The sequence below is a fragment of the Colius striatus genome, chromosome 1, assembly GCF_028858725.1.
Source record: "Colius striatus isolate bColStr4 chromosome 1, bColStr4.1.hap1, whole genome shotgun sequence".
Taxonomy (NCBI): Eukaryota; Metazoa; Chordata; class Aves; order Coliiformes; family Coliidae; genus Colius; species Colius striatus.
This window is the reverse complement of record NC_084759.1, coordinates 121,837,528-121,856,023: the sequence shown is the minus strand read 5'-3', so window position 1 is coordinate 121,856,023 and position 18,496 is coordinate 121,837,528. Positions and strand designations below refer to the sequence as shown.

The 18,496-nt window shown below is 45.2% G+C and overlaps 2 protein-coding genes across 5 annotated transcripts in view; one reads left to right on the top strand and one right to left on the bottom strand.

Moving 5' to 3' along the window:
* Positions 1-6,878, top strand: part of POPDC2 (popeye domain containing 2) — a 23,831-nt gene extending 16,953 nt beyond the window's left edge. Inside the window, exon 4 of the mRNA XM_062005327.1 lies at positions 6,787-6,878. The gene's annotated coding sequence lies outside the window, so the exon portion shown is untranslated. The remainder of the gene's footprint in view (positions 1-6,786) is intronic.
* PLA1A (phospholipase A1 member A) overlaps positions 1-18,496 on the bottom strand; it is a 22,244-nt gene extending 3,748 nt beyond the window's left edge. For 3 of the 4 annotated variants that reach the window (XM_062005297.1, XM_062005302.1, XM_062005317.1), the window contains exons 1-10: positions 18,364-18,496; positions 13,122-13,290; positions 11,119-11,320; positions 9,557-9,734; positions 8,016-8,124; positions 4,896-4,997; positions 3,974-4,063; positions 2,948-3,115; positions 1,795-1,884; positions 1,247-1,355 (exon numbers count right to left, since the gene is read on the bottom strand). In XM_062005297.1, the coding sequence (XP_061861281.1) occupies positions 1,247-1,355; positions 1,795-1,884; positions 2,948-3,115; positions 3,974-4,063; positions 4,896-4,997; positions 8,016-8,124; positions 9,557-9,734; positions 11,119-11,320; positions 13,122-13,194 (1,121 nt within the window). In that variant the 5' untranslated portion in view covers positions 13,195-13,290; positions 18,364-18,496. The remainder of the gene's footprint in view (positions 1-1,246; positions 1,356-1,794; positions 1,885-2,947; positions 3,116-3,973; positions 4,064-4,895; positions 4,998-8,015; positions 8,125-9,556; positions 9,735-11,118; positions 11,321-13,121; positions 13,291-18,363) is intronic. The other variant, XM_062005310.1, reaches the window with a different exon arrangement.

Here is an 18,496-nt window from a genome sequence, read left to right as displayed (position 1 = left end):
ACAGCAAAGCCTTGCAATTGCCTGCTTGTCTGACATCCCCCATGCAGCCTTTCTCTCCAGTGCCCTACCAATCCCTTCCGTCCAGCATCTGCAAAAGGGAGTGCTATATGTCTTTCTGACCAGATCAAGTGTCCTGATTTGACCTGGGTGTCAACTATTTCCTCCCTCCTGCATCTTTGGGAAAGACGGATTTGACTTCCAGGCCAGGGAGGGGGCTGAACCTGCTGAGCTCCATCAGGCTGGAGTAGAAGCTGCAAATTGCAGTGCCTGCCTAGAAACCTGGCACCAAGCAGCTATGTCACACTGGAGAGCATCTGGGAACGTGTCTTCTCCTTCCCTGCTTCTCACCCCTCATGGTGCCCAGGGCTGAAGCAGCAACATAATCAGCTTCAGGTCACAAAGTTTTGGCTTAGCAGTTAAGAACTGTGTGAGGGCCAGCACTGGAACTCCTCTGGGGCTCTTTAGTAGACCATTTTGCTGCTTTGTGAGGTAGCCAAGCAGCATGTGCTAGCTGTATTTCTACACTGCGGCTCTTAGTCCACAGCAGTGGGCAGGAAGGTGTAGAAAGAAGTGAGGAAGATGTCTTCTGGGTAACTTCTCTGTGGTGTGGAGATCCCCTTGTGGTGAGGGCTGTGGAACGAGAGTCTGAATCTGGTCTTTTAGTTCAGATATGGTTTGGAGGAGGGTGGTGCTTTCAAGAGAAATCTGTCTGTTTGCACCTGTGGTCTTGGTCCTCTGTCCCCCTGGACTTTTACCTATAACAGGAGCCTTGTTTCCTCTTTGCAACTGCTGTCCTATTGGCCATCAAGAGAAACGTCTAAGCCACCAAGGCCATCAGTCTGGAACCTCTGGTGGATGGGGTCTTGCTGTAGCTAATCTCTGTCTGGCAGAGTAGAGCTGATAACTATCTGACAGTGATTGTGATTCATGATGGTGTAGAAAAAGAACCAGCAGACCAACACAAAGAGTATGCAAATCAGAGGATTCTGGAGTATACCTACTGCTTTGTGCACTCAGGGAAGTGGTGGACCTAGTCAGGGTTACTGAGGAATGGTAGCACAAGCTACCAGATTCTGGAGAGCATTTAAGGTAAGTGTGGAGGGACTCCAGAGGCAAGTCTGTGGGTCATCATGGCATGAGTGCACTCAGGGGGCTATGCCATCACTGTGCCTTTCCTGGACTGCTGTAAACATCCTTACACGTGGAGTTGGAATAGAACAAGCCAGAAACATGCACTGTGACTCACATGGTGATCTTCGCTGTGTCCTTGGTGCTGTTGCTGCAGAAAGTGATCTCAATGCTGGTGATTACATTTCTTTTCTCCTGCAAGTGGAACTCAACCAGGCTGTGATGGACTGCCAAAGAGGCAAAGCACATGGGAGTGAGAGCAGGTACTGTCAGTTGGACCAACCCTTGCCAAAAGAAAGCCTCTAGAACTCCTTCCCTGGCCCTACCAGCAGAAAGAAAACAGACATAAGAAAGAGTCTCTGCAGTATGAGAGACACAGTGGGCATAGCCCAGTGTAAAGAGACAGGCATTTTCACTACCCTTCACTTCAGCACTGAAGTCATGTGGCTGTCTTAGTCCAGGGCTATGCCCACAGTAATAAACCCACTGGAAAGGTTGATGGGGAAGATGTGCAGGGTGACTGCCCTTCAGCTGTGTGTCTTGGACTGTCTGGGCCATGGCAGATGATTCTGATGGGGCTGATGGGTTTTAACTACCTGGCCTCCCCAGGAATCTGCCCCAATCCATCAACCTCCTTCTGACTAATTTTTCATCATTGCTACTTACCACAGAAAGGGGCTGAGGGACTGGTCATTAAGTAAACTTTCTCTTCCTTGGGCAGTTTTCTCATGTTCATACCTGCCTGCTCCAGCAGGCCTGTGGGAAGAAGTAAAACCAGTGTGGGGAAAGCCATGAATGACTCAGAACAGAAACATAACTGCCCCTGACTCAGCTCTGCTCACTGCACCCAAACCTGCTGTCTCTGAGGACAGACTCTTTCTTTCTACCAGTGCAAATCAGAGAGAGCACAGGTTTGTGGGGTCTCTTTGATAGGTTAATGTTCTCTCAGAAAGCCTATTCTGGCTGGCCCAGGTCATTGTCATCATCACAGTACCTCTTGGTGGCTTTGTTTTGTTCCTCTGCTAAAACACTGTGTCATCGGTTGCACCTGTGCAGAATGAGCAGGACTAAAGACTAGTAAGTCAGGAGGATGGAAATGACAATGCAAACACAAGGTGCTGAGAAATTGGACTTCTGGGTCAAGGGAGAAGACCACCATAACCTGAAGCACCTGCACAACTGACTAGCTGACAATGTGGATTGGAGAGATAGGGAAGGGGCAGCTGATCTGAGAGCACCTGTAGCAAAAGAGGCCTCTCCTTGTATTCCTCTGGTGCCACACTGCAAATAGCACCAGAGGACGCTTCCTCTCCTCAGGCCACAGCCCAGCTTCACAAGCCTAAAAGAGGCACTTTAGTACCGTCTCGCAGTCCAGGGAGTTCATCTTTGGGGTGGCCATGCAGGAATTTATGAGAAGGAGGTGATACAGTAACAGTGAATGGTTTGTAGAGGAATGGGACTTCAGGCTTAGGCTAAAGTTTCCAGCTGCTTCTCTAAACGAGACATTTATGATCCGGTTGCCCACTTTTTAGGCAAGTGATTCTGGAGACTCTCTTTCAACTAATTTGTGGGTACTATGAAATATTTAAAGATCAGAAATGTTGAAGATGTTGGTATCTATTCTATGATTCACCTTGGGTGATGCACGAGCTCCTGGAATGTGTAGAGGCCTGGAAACTAATCAGCTTCTCACTATCCCCAAAGAGATTCAAAGCGAATCCTGCTCAGAGAAACCTAAACCACGTACTGTGCTCTGCACTGACACCCATCAGGAATGTATTGTCACCTGCTCCAGGGAGGTCTTATGCTGGTACTGTACCTATTCTGGGACAGGAGAGAAGGAAGGGGTCAACACAGTCCAGGCAATGGCCATTTAAAAAGTCTTGATAACTTGCACAGGGGAAGGCCACCATGGGACAGGAGTGCTTCAAGGCACTGACGTAGAGATGTACTGCCCTCATGTGATCACAGATCAGATACTTATAGCCTGCAAGAAAGTAAGACAGTCATAGGAAAGCAGCCATGAGATTTTTCCCTTGGCCTCACTCCTTTTGCGTGTTCCCAAGGAACTGAGAGTCAATAAACACTGTTACTGGTTCTGCACCCACCCCCTTCCCATTCATAACATTTTGCACAGCATCTCTGTGCCTACCACCTCAGATCCCACTGCAAGAGGAGTTATGCAGGAAGCTAGAAGTGTATCTCCCAGGTCCTCCAGAGGAGAGGGACCACAGGGCTGCCACATCTCCATCAGGGTACCATCAAAGAAAGCCCCAAGCCCTCTGTATGGGTGTACAACTGTGCAGTGACTCCCACCCACACCAGGACCCCAGCTGTAGGATGTGAGGTGACCATAGGTGTCCCCTGTAACCTGACCCTCAGTTCAGCTGAACATATTTGAACAGTTATCCATGCTGTTTGCTGTGTAAAGTCCTGTTCTCTATGAGGAAAGCTGTATCTCTGAGTATAGACACAGCTTGCAGCATGAAAACAAAAAGATTTTTGCTAGTAGTACCTAAGAGCCCTTCTAGCAAGAATGTTTTCCTTGTTGATACAAACTCTGTTAATGTTAGGGTTCTGGCTCACACAGAAGTGTCACCAAAATCACCTCTCTTGACAGCAATGCTGCCAAGACACTTGACTCATCTGAGATTTTCATTTCAGGTGCTACTTGTACTGCTGAGAGATGTGGGCCATGAATCTCAGCTGTCATGTGTCTTACAAATACATGTCATCTCCCTTTGATGTCTGCCCTGACTGTAGCAGGGGATGGTTGCCACACAGCATTTTGATGGGCTGCTAAATAGCCAGGAAAGCCCTTTCCTTGGCCACAGAGTGTTCTCACCTGCAGAGAAGAATCGGGGGCATCCTGGCTGGTCTTTGCCACCATTGACAAAATAATCGATGTGGCCTACAGGAATTCGGATCCCAAAGTCTGAAAGGAGGGGAAACACCACTTTATTTTCTTGCTTGGCTCTTCTAGAGGCCTTACCCCACATGATGTTTGACAGGCTCTAATAATTAGTTCAACATTAGTAGTGCTGGACCCAGCTCCAGTGCTGGAGACAGCGAGGACAGATTTCCTGTTCCTACATGCTTGCATTGCACAAGTTTGCTACAGGGTGCAGAAAGTGCTCCAGGCCCTGCCAATCAAAACAGGACCTGTGGCTTAATCGCCACCTCTGTGACTCAGGTTCTGTATAAAGGAGAACAAAATTGACCACAGCCTTATTGGGGGATTGTGAGGCGTGATTGAGAGTTATGTTGGTAGAGATTCTCATGGTCTTCAGGCAAGCGGCGTGGCTCAAAGGCACCATGTTATTCTTCAGCATACCTTCTGCCTACCTAGACCTTGGGTGCTTTGGAAAAGTTATTCTGTTGCTGCAGCAGCAACAATTACTTTCCAGCAGCACTGGCAGTGGCAAAAGGTAGGAAAAAGCCGAGTGAGACTAGACATGTAAACTCCTTCCAGGTCATCAAAGCCAGGCCAAGATGATTCTGCATACTACTCTGCTGTAGTAGGACTAAATAAGCAGTATTTGCTGGAAGATTACCCTCTGTCTAATCCCCACCTGTCTGTTGCTGTGTTGAAGTGCTCTGGGATACGGATACCTGCCAATGGATTCATCATTAAAGTCTATCTAGTCAACAAACACCCTCCAAGTGAAACTAGCCTCATGGCAATCTGGCATAAAGGGCACAATATCTTGCACTCTCATGGCAGGAAGGATAGAAGAAAGGGCCAAGGAAGATGGGAGCCAGCTTACTGTCAGCATCAGTATGAATGGCTTCCACAAAGAGTGCATCCCCAGGATCCAGGCGTTCCTCAGGGCTGGCTCTGGTGTACTTAGGGCCTGCGGGATCCAGACCTGTAACAAAATCAAACACTTAACAACAAGTGCTCTTCAGACCCTCTCTTTCTCATTTCAGGACCAGTTATCCAAAGCTGTAAAAATGTCGCTTGGCAGTTGTAAATTATCCTTAGGTCACACTGATTATGTTCTACAATAGTTTCTGCCTCCTCTAAGTTACACTACAGCTTCCTTACCTTGTCTTCCACTGTTTCACTCCCCTTCAGTTGCACTGTACTTCAAGTTTCTAGGCTGTAAAGCCATGACTGAGCATCAAATAGCTCTGAAAGAGCAGGTGCAGCGTCTTTGGATTTTTTTTTGTGAAAGATGATCAAACTCATCACACCTTCCCTATTTGTACTGTCATCTGTATTAGCCCTAAAGCCTGAGAAACATTACTGAAGAGCATCAGTTAGGTGATGAATTGAGCATCCCAGGCACTAACCAATCCAAGCACTACCAAGGTTTGATAGTATCAAATATCCTTCAAACAAAGATGCTTCTGAACCTTCTCTGTAGGCACAAATGTGGCTTGGACCAGCCAGCTTGAATAAAGACGGCAAGGACAAGTTAATGCAGCTGGCAAGCTACTTCCAATTATCAGAAACAGGTGCTGCAAGCTAATCAATTGGGCCCTGGGTGATCACATGGGCAGAAGCAGCATATAAGGAAGTAGCTAGCAAAGGAAGGGTGGCTTTGAGTTGACTCTGTTGGTTTTACTATGTTGCCTGTGTACATAGTAATGTGCATTACCTAGATTGTCTATGTCTTTGAATGAATATTGTTTGCACCACTACAACACTTCTCCCCACAAATAAAATCAAGTCCTTAAGCAGTCATCTATATTTTTGCCTAAAACTTGCTCCCACAGCAACTTCTGGGAAATCAAAGGAATACAGAAGACTATTCTTGGCAATATCAAGGAACAGGCATATAATGTTGGGTGGGCTTGGGGTTTTTTTTTGCTCTAGCTGAGATTTATCCTGTTCTCTTCTCACAGAAGAGTAATTTCACCAGATTTTTTTCACTCCCCAGGCAAGAACAATAGTTTAAGATGCAGCTCTGCTCCATATGCCACAGCCTCAGAGCTGGCCAGTTTTGCTGCCTTGGACTTGGTCCCATCTGCTCTCTGCGGAGAAGGCAGTATCAACAACACACAAATAGACATGTCTGCATTTGTGAGGGGGAGGGCAGGAGGAAAAGGGAATTAAGGAAAAAATTTCTTTCCTGTTCTTTCTTTACAAAAACAAAGCTAACAATGGGACAAGTGACTTCATTTTTTCTCCCATGTTCCTTAGTCTTGACACATACAAAAAGCTGAGAGGTTCTCCACCCACTTCCACAGAGTTTTGATTTACTGCTTTGAGAGATAAGGAAAAGTGTTATTCAGTATAGCTTAAGGTTCTTCCTGAGGAGGGAGAAACACCTAATAATGAGCATAAGTCAATTCTAGCACAGCTTTGAGGCAAGCAAATCTATCTTTCTGTCCTCCCCTCTCTATGCCTCCAAGCACAAGCTTTGTGAACTCCATTGAGATGTAGATTTTCAGCAGCTAACAAAACTATTCACTAAAGCTATGCTGTAAGCAACTGAATTCCTTTAGGCTTTTTCATTTCCTCTGCAAGCACTGAAAGAAATTGCTCTTCAGCAATTCTGGATATGGGCTGTTCATTCCCATTCCTGTACCGTTTGCTTTCCTGCACAGGCAGATATCCACAGATGGGTTAAAGAAACTCGCTTCATAAAAATAAAGGTTATGCTCTGATCTCCAAGGCTCACTCTGGTTTTGCTCCATGGCTCTTTTCAGGTGACTGAAAAATTTCTGCAAAGGATGGCTCTGGGATCACGTCCCTCTGCATGTCTGCATGTGTGTGAGGAGATGAAATCAGACATATCTTGGGTCTAATTCCACCTGTCTTCAGGCTCATAAATCTGAACTAGGACCTGCAATGCCCAGTGTGCCCATGAAGTCATGAGTAGAAAAAGGCTTGTCTTCTAGCAGAGTCACAACTTAATGGAATAAATAAACCTATAGAGTTTTTATTATATGTAGACAACATGGAAGAAGAAGAGTCTCTGGAGTTAATTACCATGGTTTCCTGGGAAGGTGTCTGCTGCTTCTCGTATGATGTTGCTGATCACAAAAATCCTGGTGCAGGAGAGGGGTTACTCCAAGTCACTCCTAATTTAAATTTTGATTCACAGCTTAAAACAAGGCCCAGCATGAAAGTTGGCTCCTGTCTGGGAATGCCTGTATTTCATGCAGTGTGGGTTGCTGTGACACGTGAAGGCTGAAACAACATTTCTCTCCAGACCTAAAGGCCTTGACTGAACCAAGAGCTCGAAATGCTGTGATCAACCTGCAATCATCTGTCTCTGTAATTCCCCCACTGCAACCTCTTCCTCAAGGCACCCAGGAGTCTGAATCTGTATTTAAAGTCAGCTCTGATTTGCTACAACTGGGTGGTCTTTGACCAGTCTACCATGAAAACAGCTGAGTTGTGGGACATAACAGCCTCATCTGGAGCCTCCAACATTGGCTCAGGCTCTTGCCTTGGATCCTTACCTGAGCTGTGTTGTAGCAATGTCATACCCCAGCCCTGTGTCTTGCTGTTCCTGCTTTTATCTTGCTGACTGAACTTCCTGGCTTGACCTTGGCTTTGCTTCATCCCCACAGACCGGCCTGCTGATCATTGGACTGGAGATGGACGTCCCTGGTTCATGTCACTGGACCTAGTCTGCCTTTCTTGCCCATATACAGTAGGACTGTGTTCCTTGTCAGAGGCCACTGCCCCTGCCTACCTTGCTTTCTCCGTGGCTCTCAGCTCAGGGCCTCGTATTCTTTTAAGCTGGCACCAATTTGAGGAGCAGAGCAGAGATAGAAGGACCCTCTTGCAGATTCATACATCCTTTTGGTGGCATCTGCAAAGCCATTGCCAGGCTCTTAAAAGACCACTATGGATGACTCCCCTTCCCTGCTCTTTCATTCTCTCCCTCAGACAGCAGGTGAGGAGCCAATTCTCAGTTTAATGGTACCTGTTATCCTTCCCAGCTGGCCGCCATGAAAGTGCCCCACCAGGCCACCGACATGTGCACCGAGGCTCACCCCAATGATGTGGATGGATCTCCCCGAGACTCCCAGGGCCTGCAGATCGATCATAATACAAATTAATGTTTCTGTAGCAGAAAGGTGAAATTCCCTGTCCCAACTCACACAGCAGCTCTGTAACTCTTCTAACGTAGGTTTGCTTTTCAGGTGTACAGTGGAGAACCAAATAGACTCATGTGGGAATAATGAGTGTTGCCCTTCCTGTTTTTCAGAGTCTTTCTTTGAGTCCACAGAAGCAAACCCAACCCTAAGCAGGTTGGTCAGATGCTCCTGATTTGACCCATAGCTTCTCTTTCCACAGCTCGCTTCAGGCTGATTTTTCCCTCTCTCAGCTGAATGACCCTTGTTCACCATGTGAATAATCTTTTTCTCAGTAAAGCAGACGAAATTTGTTTTCACTTTTATACCCCCATTGTACCAATATCCTGATTTTAAGATTATATTTTCAGAGATTAAGGATTTAGCTATGGGCTGAACGTGAGGCACAGACACTTAGATCTGGCGCAAGATGACCCCATCCATAGGAATTGCGCTGCCTGCAGGCTGGTCTGCATGATGTGGTAAGAGATGACGTGGTGAATGAGAGTCTAGAGATGAAAAATCCTGACTTTAAAATGTATGAGGCCACATCCTGCAACAGTACTGAGGCTCATGAAGAGAGAATATGGACTTTTGTGGTGTAGTGTTGCAGTAGAGGCTGGACAGAGAAAGTCCTTCAGTAGCCGGACTAGAGCTCAACATAGATAGAGAATGAGTGGTAGGAACACTGTCCAGCTCAGTCATTTGCTCACTGCTCACTCTCCTCCTCCACACCATCCCCCATCCCCATCTTTTTAATGACACAGTAGCTCCAAGGACTGCAGTATTTCTGGACAGAAACGTGGGACTGTGTGCAACATGGAGCATACCCAGGCACTGCAGCCTGGGTCTGCAGTGCAAATGTTCCACAGAGAGCTTATGCCTAGCTGATGAACATAAAGATGCATCATCCTCATTGCGCAACTGTTGTTCAGCTATGCTGTGCATGAATGAACTGGGACACAGCTGGGGATTTCCAGCTACAGGGAAGTGTATCTGAAGCCCAAAACAAATATAAAACAGCTTCAAATCCCATCCCCTCCATCTCCCTGGGCAAAAGAAGAAGAGTGTCCAGTGAAGCATGGACCTGAGAAAACCCGAAGCATCCTTCAGGTACATCCCAGGCTGGGAGAGGCAGTTGACAACTAGGATGTTTTCCCAAAAAATGACAAAACTCAAGAGAAAGAAGAAAAACAGTGGCATGCTCAAGTCTGGACTGAGAGGGAAAAAATTAATCCCTTTAGTGCTGCACAGCACTCACTCCAGAATAAAGAGCCTGCTTGTCCAGATCCTGGAGACAGCAAGTTGGGAGCAGCTCTCTGAATTGTTTCCATGAATTATGTTCCCTGGCCATGTTCCCCCTTCTCACTGGAAATGCACAGTAGCTTACCAGGAGCTTGCTGATGAATTGTGAGATGGTGAGGGCCAGCTGTGTGACATTTTCCACTGCAGAGGGATAGGCTCCTGTAGATCCATAAACCCAGTCTACAGCGATCACGTTCACCTGGCTTGTGTGCAGTATGGCATGGACAAGCCCTTCAATCCAGGAAGGTTTGGTACCCAAAGCCCTGTGGAGTCGTCAGAAACAAGTATATTGGGTTTCTTTCAAAGTAGGGCATGCACCAGTGTGTTGTTCACATATTGCACATGTCTTGGTGAAGGCTGCCAGATAGTTGGTAGAATTTTTTTCTGGTGCCAGACACCCACACCTGGCATTTCTTTGTAATGCCTCATACATTTCAAACACTTTCCACAATGGGCTGACTCAGAAGGCAACCAGATATTTCAATGAATGAGACGATATCATTTACAGGACTCAGTTTGAGATCTCAGTCTTGCAGTGCTTCAGTTAGTCATCTCAAAGTCCACCTAGAATAAGTGAGCCGACCAGGAACACATGGATACTGCTTTGCTACCAGCTGAAAGGAAGTCCTTGTCAATATCACCTAATCTTTCACTGCTGCAATATCTCACATACACACAACTTCAAAAAATACTCAAGAATTCAAGGAAAACTGTGAGGCTATGTTCTACTCACTTCCCTGATACCACCTGGTGAGGGGTGGGCTGTCACATGAGGGCAACAGCTGGCTTTCTGGAAAGACCCTGCAACATCTTCTCTGCGGTTTCTTCCTGGTCTTCTATGCTCTTTCTATTCAAAGCTTTTGCACATCAAAACAAATTATGTTGTCACACCTGGCTGAAAAATGGCACAGTGAAACAAGGTAGCAGAATGGTGACAGCTTAAAAAAACCCAGCTGAAATCTTCAGAGTTTCAAGAATGCCACTGGCAGGGCTCCTAAATGGATGACTAATCCAGGCTGCTCCTAAATCAGGACATGAGCTCCATAAAAGGCAATTAAAAAAAGACAAGAATCCTGAAGAGAAGATTTCTTGCATAAAAAGGTTGAAAGAAGGAAAGAAAAGGAAGAAAGTAAAGGAGGAATGAGGGGATGAGCAAGAGGAGAAGACAGAGGGTGAGAGAGAGAGAAGAAAAGAAAGAGAGGAAGAAAGAGATAGGAAGAAACAATGACAGCAGAAAAAAGGAATGAAGGAAGGGGGAAAAGCAGGGAGGCAAGGAAGGCAGAAAGTTTCAAATTTCTCAAGTTTTTTTTAGGCTCAAAAAAAAAGTGAAACACACACAAAATAGGCAGCTGGTCACAAACTAAAGGATGTCAAATTGTATTGTAATGAGCATTGTCAGCAGCATTTTCCATGCATCTGGCCCTGGCCCACCAACAGTCTCCCAGACAACTCCTAGGTCCAATTTGGAGCTCAGTACTCCAAACTCTGTTCTTTGCAAGTGTTTTGCACACAGCCACTCTACTGGGGCCTAAGAAGGTCACATGAATGGGAGGTTTCCAGGCCAGCCCCACTCTGTGCTTGAGAATGCCCCAGCAACATTTTATCTCCAAGTAAAATCTCAAGTCAACCTGGTCTTCTTTTTTTTACCTGAAACCATGTATTATGATCTTGGTTTCCAGGCTGCTGTTGAAGCTGCCATTCTTGATGCCATCATCAGCTAAAATCAACTCCCCACAGCTGGGGCTTGAGGAGGTGAACAGGAGAAACTGGACTCTAAGTTTTCTGCCCCGTAGGAGATTTGCTGTCTGGAAGTCAGTGCAGTGATGTCCCGAGAGTCTGTCTGTATTCTCTGCAATGAAAGGGAGTGAACTTTGGACTGTGGCTGTGCAATAGGAAAAAAACCAAACCGACCTCTTCTTAATTAATTATGAAAATGAAAGTAGCAATCTCACCCCTGTTGATAAAGATTAAAAGGCGAGAACATAAATGAAAATCAGCTTGTTCCAGCAACTATCTGATAAAGCTGCTTCTGTCCTTTACTGGAATTCCAGCACTGGCTGAGGAAGACAACCATGGATGTCATGGTAGCTTTGAGAGTTGTTTTACTGAGATGTGAATGACATTCTGTTGCTTTTTCCAAAGTGGCCACAAATGCCAGCTACTAAGTACATTTATCAGATGGCTATTAGATCTGTGAAAAATTAGTTGCCAATAGGTAGTCACCACTGAAAGTGGATATGACTGTTCTGATTCTGGTACGCTCAGAAGAAGGTACAAGTCTACTTGATAGTTGTATAAAAAGCCCAGAAATAAGTCTGAGAATGCTGATGACAAAATGTGTCAATGACAATTTCCCGATTGATTCATTTACTGGATGGAAATTCCTTATGGGAAGGAAAAGGCAGCAACTGGAAGGCACTTTTGATTTAGATTTGTGAAAAAATCCATAACCCTCAAAGTTGTAGGTAGTCAAAAACTGCAAATTCCAGCTAGAAAGCTAGCACAGAAGCTTAGCAGTATGTATGGCTAGCAGTATGTATAGCTGGGTTACCCACAGAACAGCTGGATTCTCTACCTTTTGTTATTTCAGAGAACTGTCTGCTGTTTTGGAAGGCTTGTTGAAGGCCAGATGTTGGATGTGCTGAATGGGGTGAAATTCATTGGCCTGTGATGAGCAGGAAGCCAAATAGGTGGTTAAAGGATCCCTTTTGACCTCAAAAGTGTTACTTTATAAAGTGAAACAGTTGTACCCTGCTGCAATGACAATGCATGCTCCTTCCCTTTTTTGGACTAGAGGAAGTAAACCAGCCTTGAATTTGCACACACAATAAAATCAAAATTTTAAAACAAAACAAAACAAATATATCAGCCAACTATCTTCCTAACTGCTGGCTGTTCCCATAAAAGATTCTTTGTGCTAGCGAGGCTGAATACGGCCTAAGGGTCAACACAAAGGAGAGAGATTTAACTTTCAGATTCCCCCTTGTGGGATGTGACCCTTTATGTGAACCCCTTAATGTTCTTTATTTTTGGTCTTCCTGTGTGCTGAAGTAATGAAAGAAAGAGATGTTCTCTGAGTTCTATCTGCAAAAAAACCCACAGCCAGCTTTACTAGCAAGGGCAGGTTCAGTGCAAGCACAGTGCATGTCAGAAATGGTATAAGACAAAGGGGATTATGAGCAAAAGTAAGGCAGGAGGTGCAGTGCTATGAAGCTGTAGGTGATGTGAGACTGTAGTGCTGATCACAAAAACAGTTGCATTGACAGTACAAGAAGCAACTAAAGTGTGTTTTCTGTTCATTTTCCTTCAACTGCTGGAGATTACACTTGCTAAACTTTCAAAGATGGAGATGGCAGTGCCAGAGGTCAAGTGGTCCCTTTTCCACTTCCTTCCACTTCCTTACACTTTGGGTAACCCAAAATCATTCTTTTATATCAGGTTAGTGGGATTAAGTCTGTGAGACTGATTGAATCAAAGCATAGGAAAAGAAAAGACTACCTCTTTCTCCTGAAACCTAATTATATAGCAAGGTTCTTTTGACATACAGGTTGTTTAGGGAGAACTGAATTCAGATCCTTTTATGTAAAACACAGATCTTTCTATGTTACATACCTTTAATTTCAGTTTACAGGCACTCATGTTTTTCTTACCTGCTTGTGCTGAGCTGAGCAGCCAGAGGACAGTAAGAAGAATGAATGTCTTTCTCTTCAGATCCTGAACCATCTTCTTGTTAGTTCACTAGAAGTACAAGGACAAACAGCCAGCCGTGGTGGGTTGCTCGTTCAGCTTGGCTTTGTTAATGACTGAGCTGCCTGGGCTCTTGGGGGAAAAAAAGGTAGAGGCTTTAAGACCTCTGCTCTTATTTGACCATTAGCCAAAGTCTATGTTAAAAAAAGAGATCTCTCAGAAGTAGAGGGACATGGTTTAATCTAGTAGTGGGCCTGGCAGTGTGGGGTGAGTGGTTGGACTCAATGATCTTAAAGGTACTTTCCAACCATAATGATTCTATGACTCTATGATTCCTCTCTATCTCCCTTTCCTCAAGGCAAACTTCTCACTTGAGAAATCAGGTAGTGAAACCACTCGCAGCAAGCAACAGAGTTAGAGTGCTTTATCCTTTCCAGTTCCACTTTGCCAAATTCTGACTAGGGACACTGATTTGCCACAAGGCTTCACAGTAAGTATGTGCCAGGAAGACACCAGCCTTGCATTTCTGTACTTTCCTATTGCGCTGAGGTGTCTTTCCTGTATTTTTACTTTTGGTCAGACTCCCATAAGTGGCAAAAGAAGGCAAAGCAATGGGTTACTTCTGAAAAGTGAGAGGAAAGACAGGCCAAAATCAACTGGTGGCTGTATCAGCGTACAGCCTCAGACTGTGCATTTCTTAGGGCAGGGATGCTCTTCACTTTTCCTTTGGAGACAGCATTTCAGATACTACAGGAAAGAAAAGGATGATCTCAGTAATGCACCCATATCATAAATATGCAAAACAGATCTCTGAATAAAAAGATGTTACCATTTTGGTGTAAATAGGTGGAGAAGCACAAGCATACAACCAAATGTGTAACCAGGAATCTGTCACACAGCATTCAAGACATGGTGGTACTGTCTCATTGGCTGCATTACACTTTCAGGTAAGGGAATGCCTGTTTCCTAAGTGTCACTTGTATGTGTTGCTCCTTCTGGCAGAACAAGAGGGCAGCTTTGGCCTCCTTTGTGTTAAATGACAAGAAAGGTAATGAGTGAAGGAGTATTCCCTATTCTACAGCTGCTTTATTTGAACAACAAAAGGAGGAAATTGCTTCAGCCTGGTCATAATGTTCACCAAAGACCTTTCTAAAAGCATGAACCGCCATTTTGCTTTACACCAATTGGCAACAGCAGTCATTTCCTGACCCCAGTTTCCAGCCAAAAGCTTTGGGCTTGTTTTAGGCAAAAGATCTTTTTTATTTCCAAGTCACTTCTGAGAGAAATTTCTCCCAGTCTCACAGGGAGAGTTGGTCCTCATCGGCCGCCCAGTGTGGAGGGCTACTGAAGCTCTGCTCCATCTGCATCCTCCTAAAGACACATATTTAGACACATATGTTCTGGTCCTGAAACACCCGGCTCCACAATCAAGCTGGCTTATTGTCAGAGAAGCAGGTTCTTCATGTCTCACCAAATACGTGATTGAGTTTGTCAACTCAATCAATTTTCCAAGATTAAAAGCTGCAATACAATTGCCCAACTCCTGGCTTTCAGCCCACTCTTCATCTTTCCAACCGCAGCATTAGACTCACATTGACCCACAGATTGTAAGATAAAAGCCCGTAGAGTGCAACGGCCTCCGCTCCTTCATTGCCCACAAATTCCTCTGATCTGGGGAAGCTCTCGATCAAGAAAGAAGGAAAAAAACCTTGTGAAATCACACCCATAGGCAGTGACATTTCCATACAAGCCTCCAGAGCAACAGCATTCATTGTGAAAATGACAATTTTCTTGGAGCAAACCAAATGGGAGTGCCTAAAGAAAATCAGTGAATGCCTCCTTCCAGTTTGTACTTAAGACTATAATAATAAGCCCCACTCTCTGTGCGACAAGATGCACTACTCTGTCAAATCCCATGGGAATTCTGAAATGCCACATCACACAGGGCAGACACCACTACTACAGCCTTAGAGTAGAACAAACCTGTGGCTGAGGTGTGCAGATCTGATTTAGTTTTGCACTGGTATGGGTATTTGCAAAGCTGTTAAACAACTCCTCGGTGTGCTAAATAAAGAAAACCCCAAACCCAACTGTCTTATGAAATTGAAAAGTCAGTTTCCTGTGCAGTCGTGGTGTATTTTTTGTTTTTTTTCTGTAACCTTAGATTTAGTCATTTCAGGAAATTTTTATCAAGCAAAATCTCTCAAAAATCTCCACCACTCTGGTGGTCCCTCATGTAAACAGCAAAAGCCACTCTGTTCCTCTGTGCTTTAAATGCTCTTACCAGCAAAACTATTTTGGTATGGAGGGTTTGCTTTTTTAATTTGTTGTTTGTGAATTTGATTATTCAGTAACTACTGTTATATTAGTCCAGAAACTTTAATGTCAGTGCCACTTACTTCCCAATGGGAGTGATTTTAAAGGGAGTGGGAACATTGTTGCAAAGACTTTATTAGATTTCTGTTACTGGTTCCTTACAGCACGTGATCACAAAGGACGGTGTGATTCACTTGTGTGCAAATAAAGGATAAAGAAAGCAAATCAACTTGATGTTATGCACGGATTCTTTTCATTAAAAAAAAAAAAGAAAGAAAGGAAAAAGTTGCGCTGTCTACACACCCAAGCAAATGCTGAAATTGCCCAACTCAGCTGAAAAACGTGGTCTCCCCACCCACAGAGCAGCAGCTGGCAGAGGTAGCTGCAAATGCCCAGTGATAAAGTGGAAATCTGATCACATGGAAGTTCACTTAAACTGGAAAACTGTTTGCCAATACTGGAAACAATGCACCCAGGGTAGTAGTGTGGGATCTTTTGGGGAACCAAGTGTGAGTTAAGCAAATGACCACTATTTAAAACCGCTCCCCCTGGTCTTTGCGTTCAAGGGAGGGCATGAAAGACACACAGAGCTCAGCTCACTGTACAATAAGGTCTGGAGCCAACCTACTGCTTGGAATGTGGAGTATCACAACTCCCGCGTTTTCTGTCATTTGCCCATGGAGTAGAAACCATGGCTTTATGTTAAGCACTGAGGATCCTGGGTGTTGCTCTCAGATTTGACAGAGAAAGCTGATTTAGTTCTCACTTCAACAAGAAGTGATTCAAACTCCTGACTTTCAGAAGAACGTCCTAACCTTGAGATAGCAGGAAGAAGATGTTAAAGACTGACTTGGCAACTAAGGAAGGGAAAACATGGGCAAGTCTGATTGGGTCCCCAGTCAGGAAAGGAAGAAAATCAGATATTTTCTTGATACTTTCATGAGTATTTTAGACACCTTGTACCAAGTATGATTGTTTAAGTAAGCACAGGAAGGGAGAATGCATGCTTGCCACATACCCCTGTAATGTCCCCAAAATAGAGGAGCATCAACTAACAGGCTCAGGTTTCTCTTTCACATTCTATGTCCCTCTGTCCCTGAAGCCCTAATCATCTTCTACAGCATGGAAGAGCTCTGTAAGACTTTTGCCTTACTTTGAGTACATATGAGTGACCTTTTGTGACTCCCTTCACTCTGAAACAATCTGTTTCTGAGTGAAAATGTCATTCCCTGCTTCAGAGTTCTGTTAACCCCAAAGATCTCATAACCTATAGGAAAGCTGCAGTGTGCAAAGTGAGAGGTTGCATCCTTCCAGCAACAAGGTTCAAACCAAAATCTGACATTTGGGCAGGACATTTTGACTGACTAGTCAGCAGCAGAGAACAGCTGCTCCTGCCAGTGGGATACGGCAGGAAGACAACCACATTAAATTTCTGGTGTGAACACTGCAACTTGGAGCCTTTACAGGGTAGGGAGCTCCCTTTAACACTTGACAGAGAACAGAGGGGAAAAGTTAACAGAGGGACAGGAAAGCATGTTGTGGGTTTCTGTCACTGAGCAAAAGGAATTTATGGGATGGGCCTGTCTCCATTTGGAAGCCACTTATGTATCATGTTATTGCAACACAGCTATGGAGTATTATTATCAGTATTATTTTGGTTTTGTAAGAACTGAATGAGACAGCATTGCTCAGTCCAAGGTGTGATGTCATTCTAGCCCGTGTTGCAGTCTGTATCAATGAGATAAGGGAGCTTACAGCAACTCTTAGAAGGAGGGAAGAAATATCCACTCAGCAGCATTGGAACACCTTCAATGTTGATTTTGGAAGGTACTCTGACTAGAGATGCCCATGGTTGCCAATTATTTTTATTTCTGAACTGCTACGGTCACTGTTGTGTGAAGAAGAGAGCCGAGGTTGCTCCAAGCCGTGGTGAATAGCCCGACACAGCTTCTTGGTGGTGTGCGTGTGGGCTGAGAGCACCAGGAGACAGAGAGCTGAGGGATAACCCCATGGCCAGAGGCTCTCCATTCAGCGCTGGTGCTGTGCTGGTGCTTCCTGGGAGAGGCAGTCGAACTCCTGTGAACTGAACACACTTTGAGGCTATAAGGTCTGCAGCAGGACCTGCTGACAGCTGTCTCAGTCAAGGTAATGTACTGCAAGAAGGATGGAGGTGAAGGAGGCTAAAGTGTCCTCACACAGCAACTCACTGCCATGGGAGGAAAGCTGCCTCACAGCTGCTGCTGGAGTATTTGGCAGAGTAGCAATTTTTCAATAGCTGCCGAGTATTTATGTTTCCCAAACCACTGTGGTATTTTCCCTTTCTTCCTCAAAAACACTCTGCTGTGTCAACAGGCTGGTCATCCACGAAAGGGAATGCAAGATTTGCTTTGGTTTTGTGAATGGGCTTCTGAGCAGCTGGTGTCAAAAGAAAGTCCTAGAAATCAGAGCTGGTTTCTGTTTTGGTTTTTTTTCCCCTTTCACTCAGGCAGAAGGGTAAACCCTCACTGAGGGCAACCAGCCCTTGGGTGAATTGAGGGAGCACAGCTAGGCTTAGCCTGCAGTTCACCCTACAAAAGGAGATATTGCCAGGTGAACCCAAAAAGGGCAGCGGACATTTTGGGGAGCACAGGTCAAAAATACCAGGCTCTGGCGAGTACCAGGTTTAGATGACCATCATTTTCTGAGGCTGCACATTACCTGCTGAAATCTAACCTCTAACATGTGGGGCTCCCGCTACACACTAAATTGAGTTAATTTCAGCTTTGCAGTTACCAGATCCGAAACTTCCCCCCGCTGCATGAGCAACAACGACAATTTCTGACCCCAGCGCTTGCTGCACTTGGGCCTCATGAACTAGAAACCCCCTTCGCAGCATCACCTCTCACTCACCCTGGCTCCCCTCCGGCAGCCGCAACCCACCGAGACACGCCGGAGGCGACCCGCAAGGTCTGAAATTCCCCTCTCTTAACGGAGGCCCGGAGTTTCCAGCACCCGTTACTCAGCACCCCAGAAGCACCTCCCA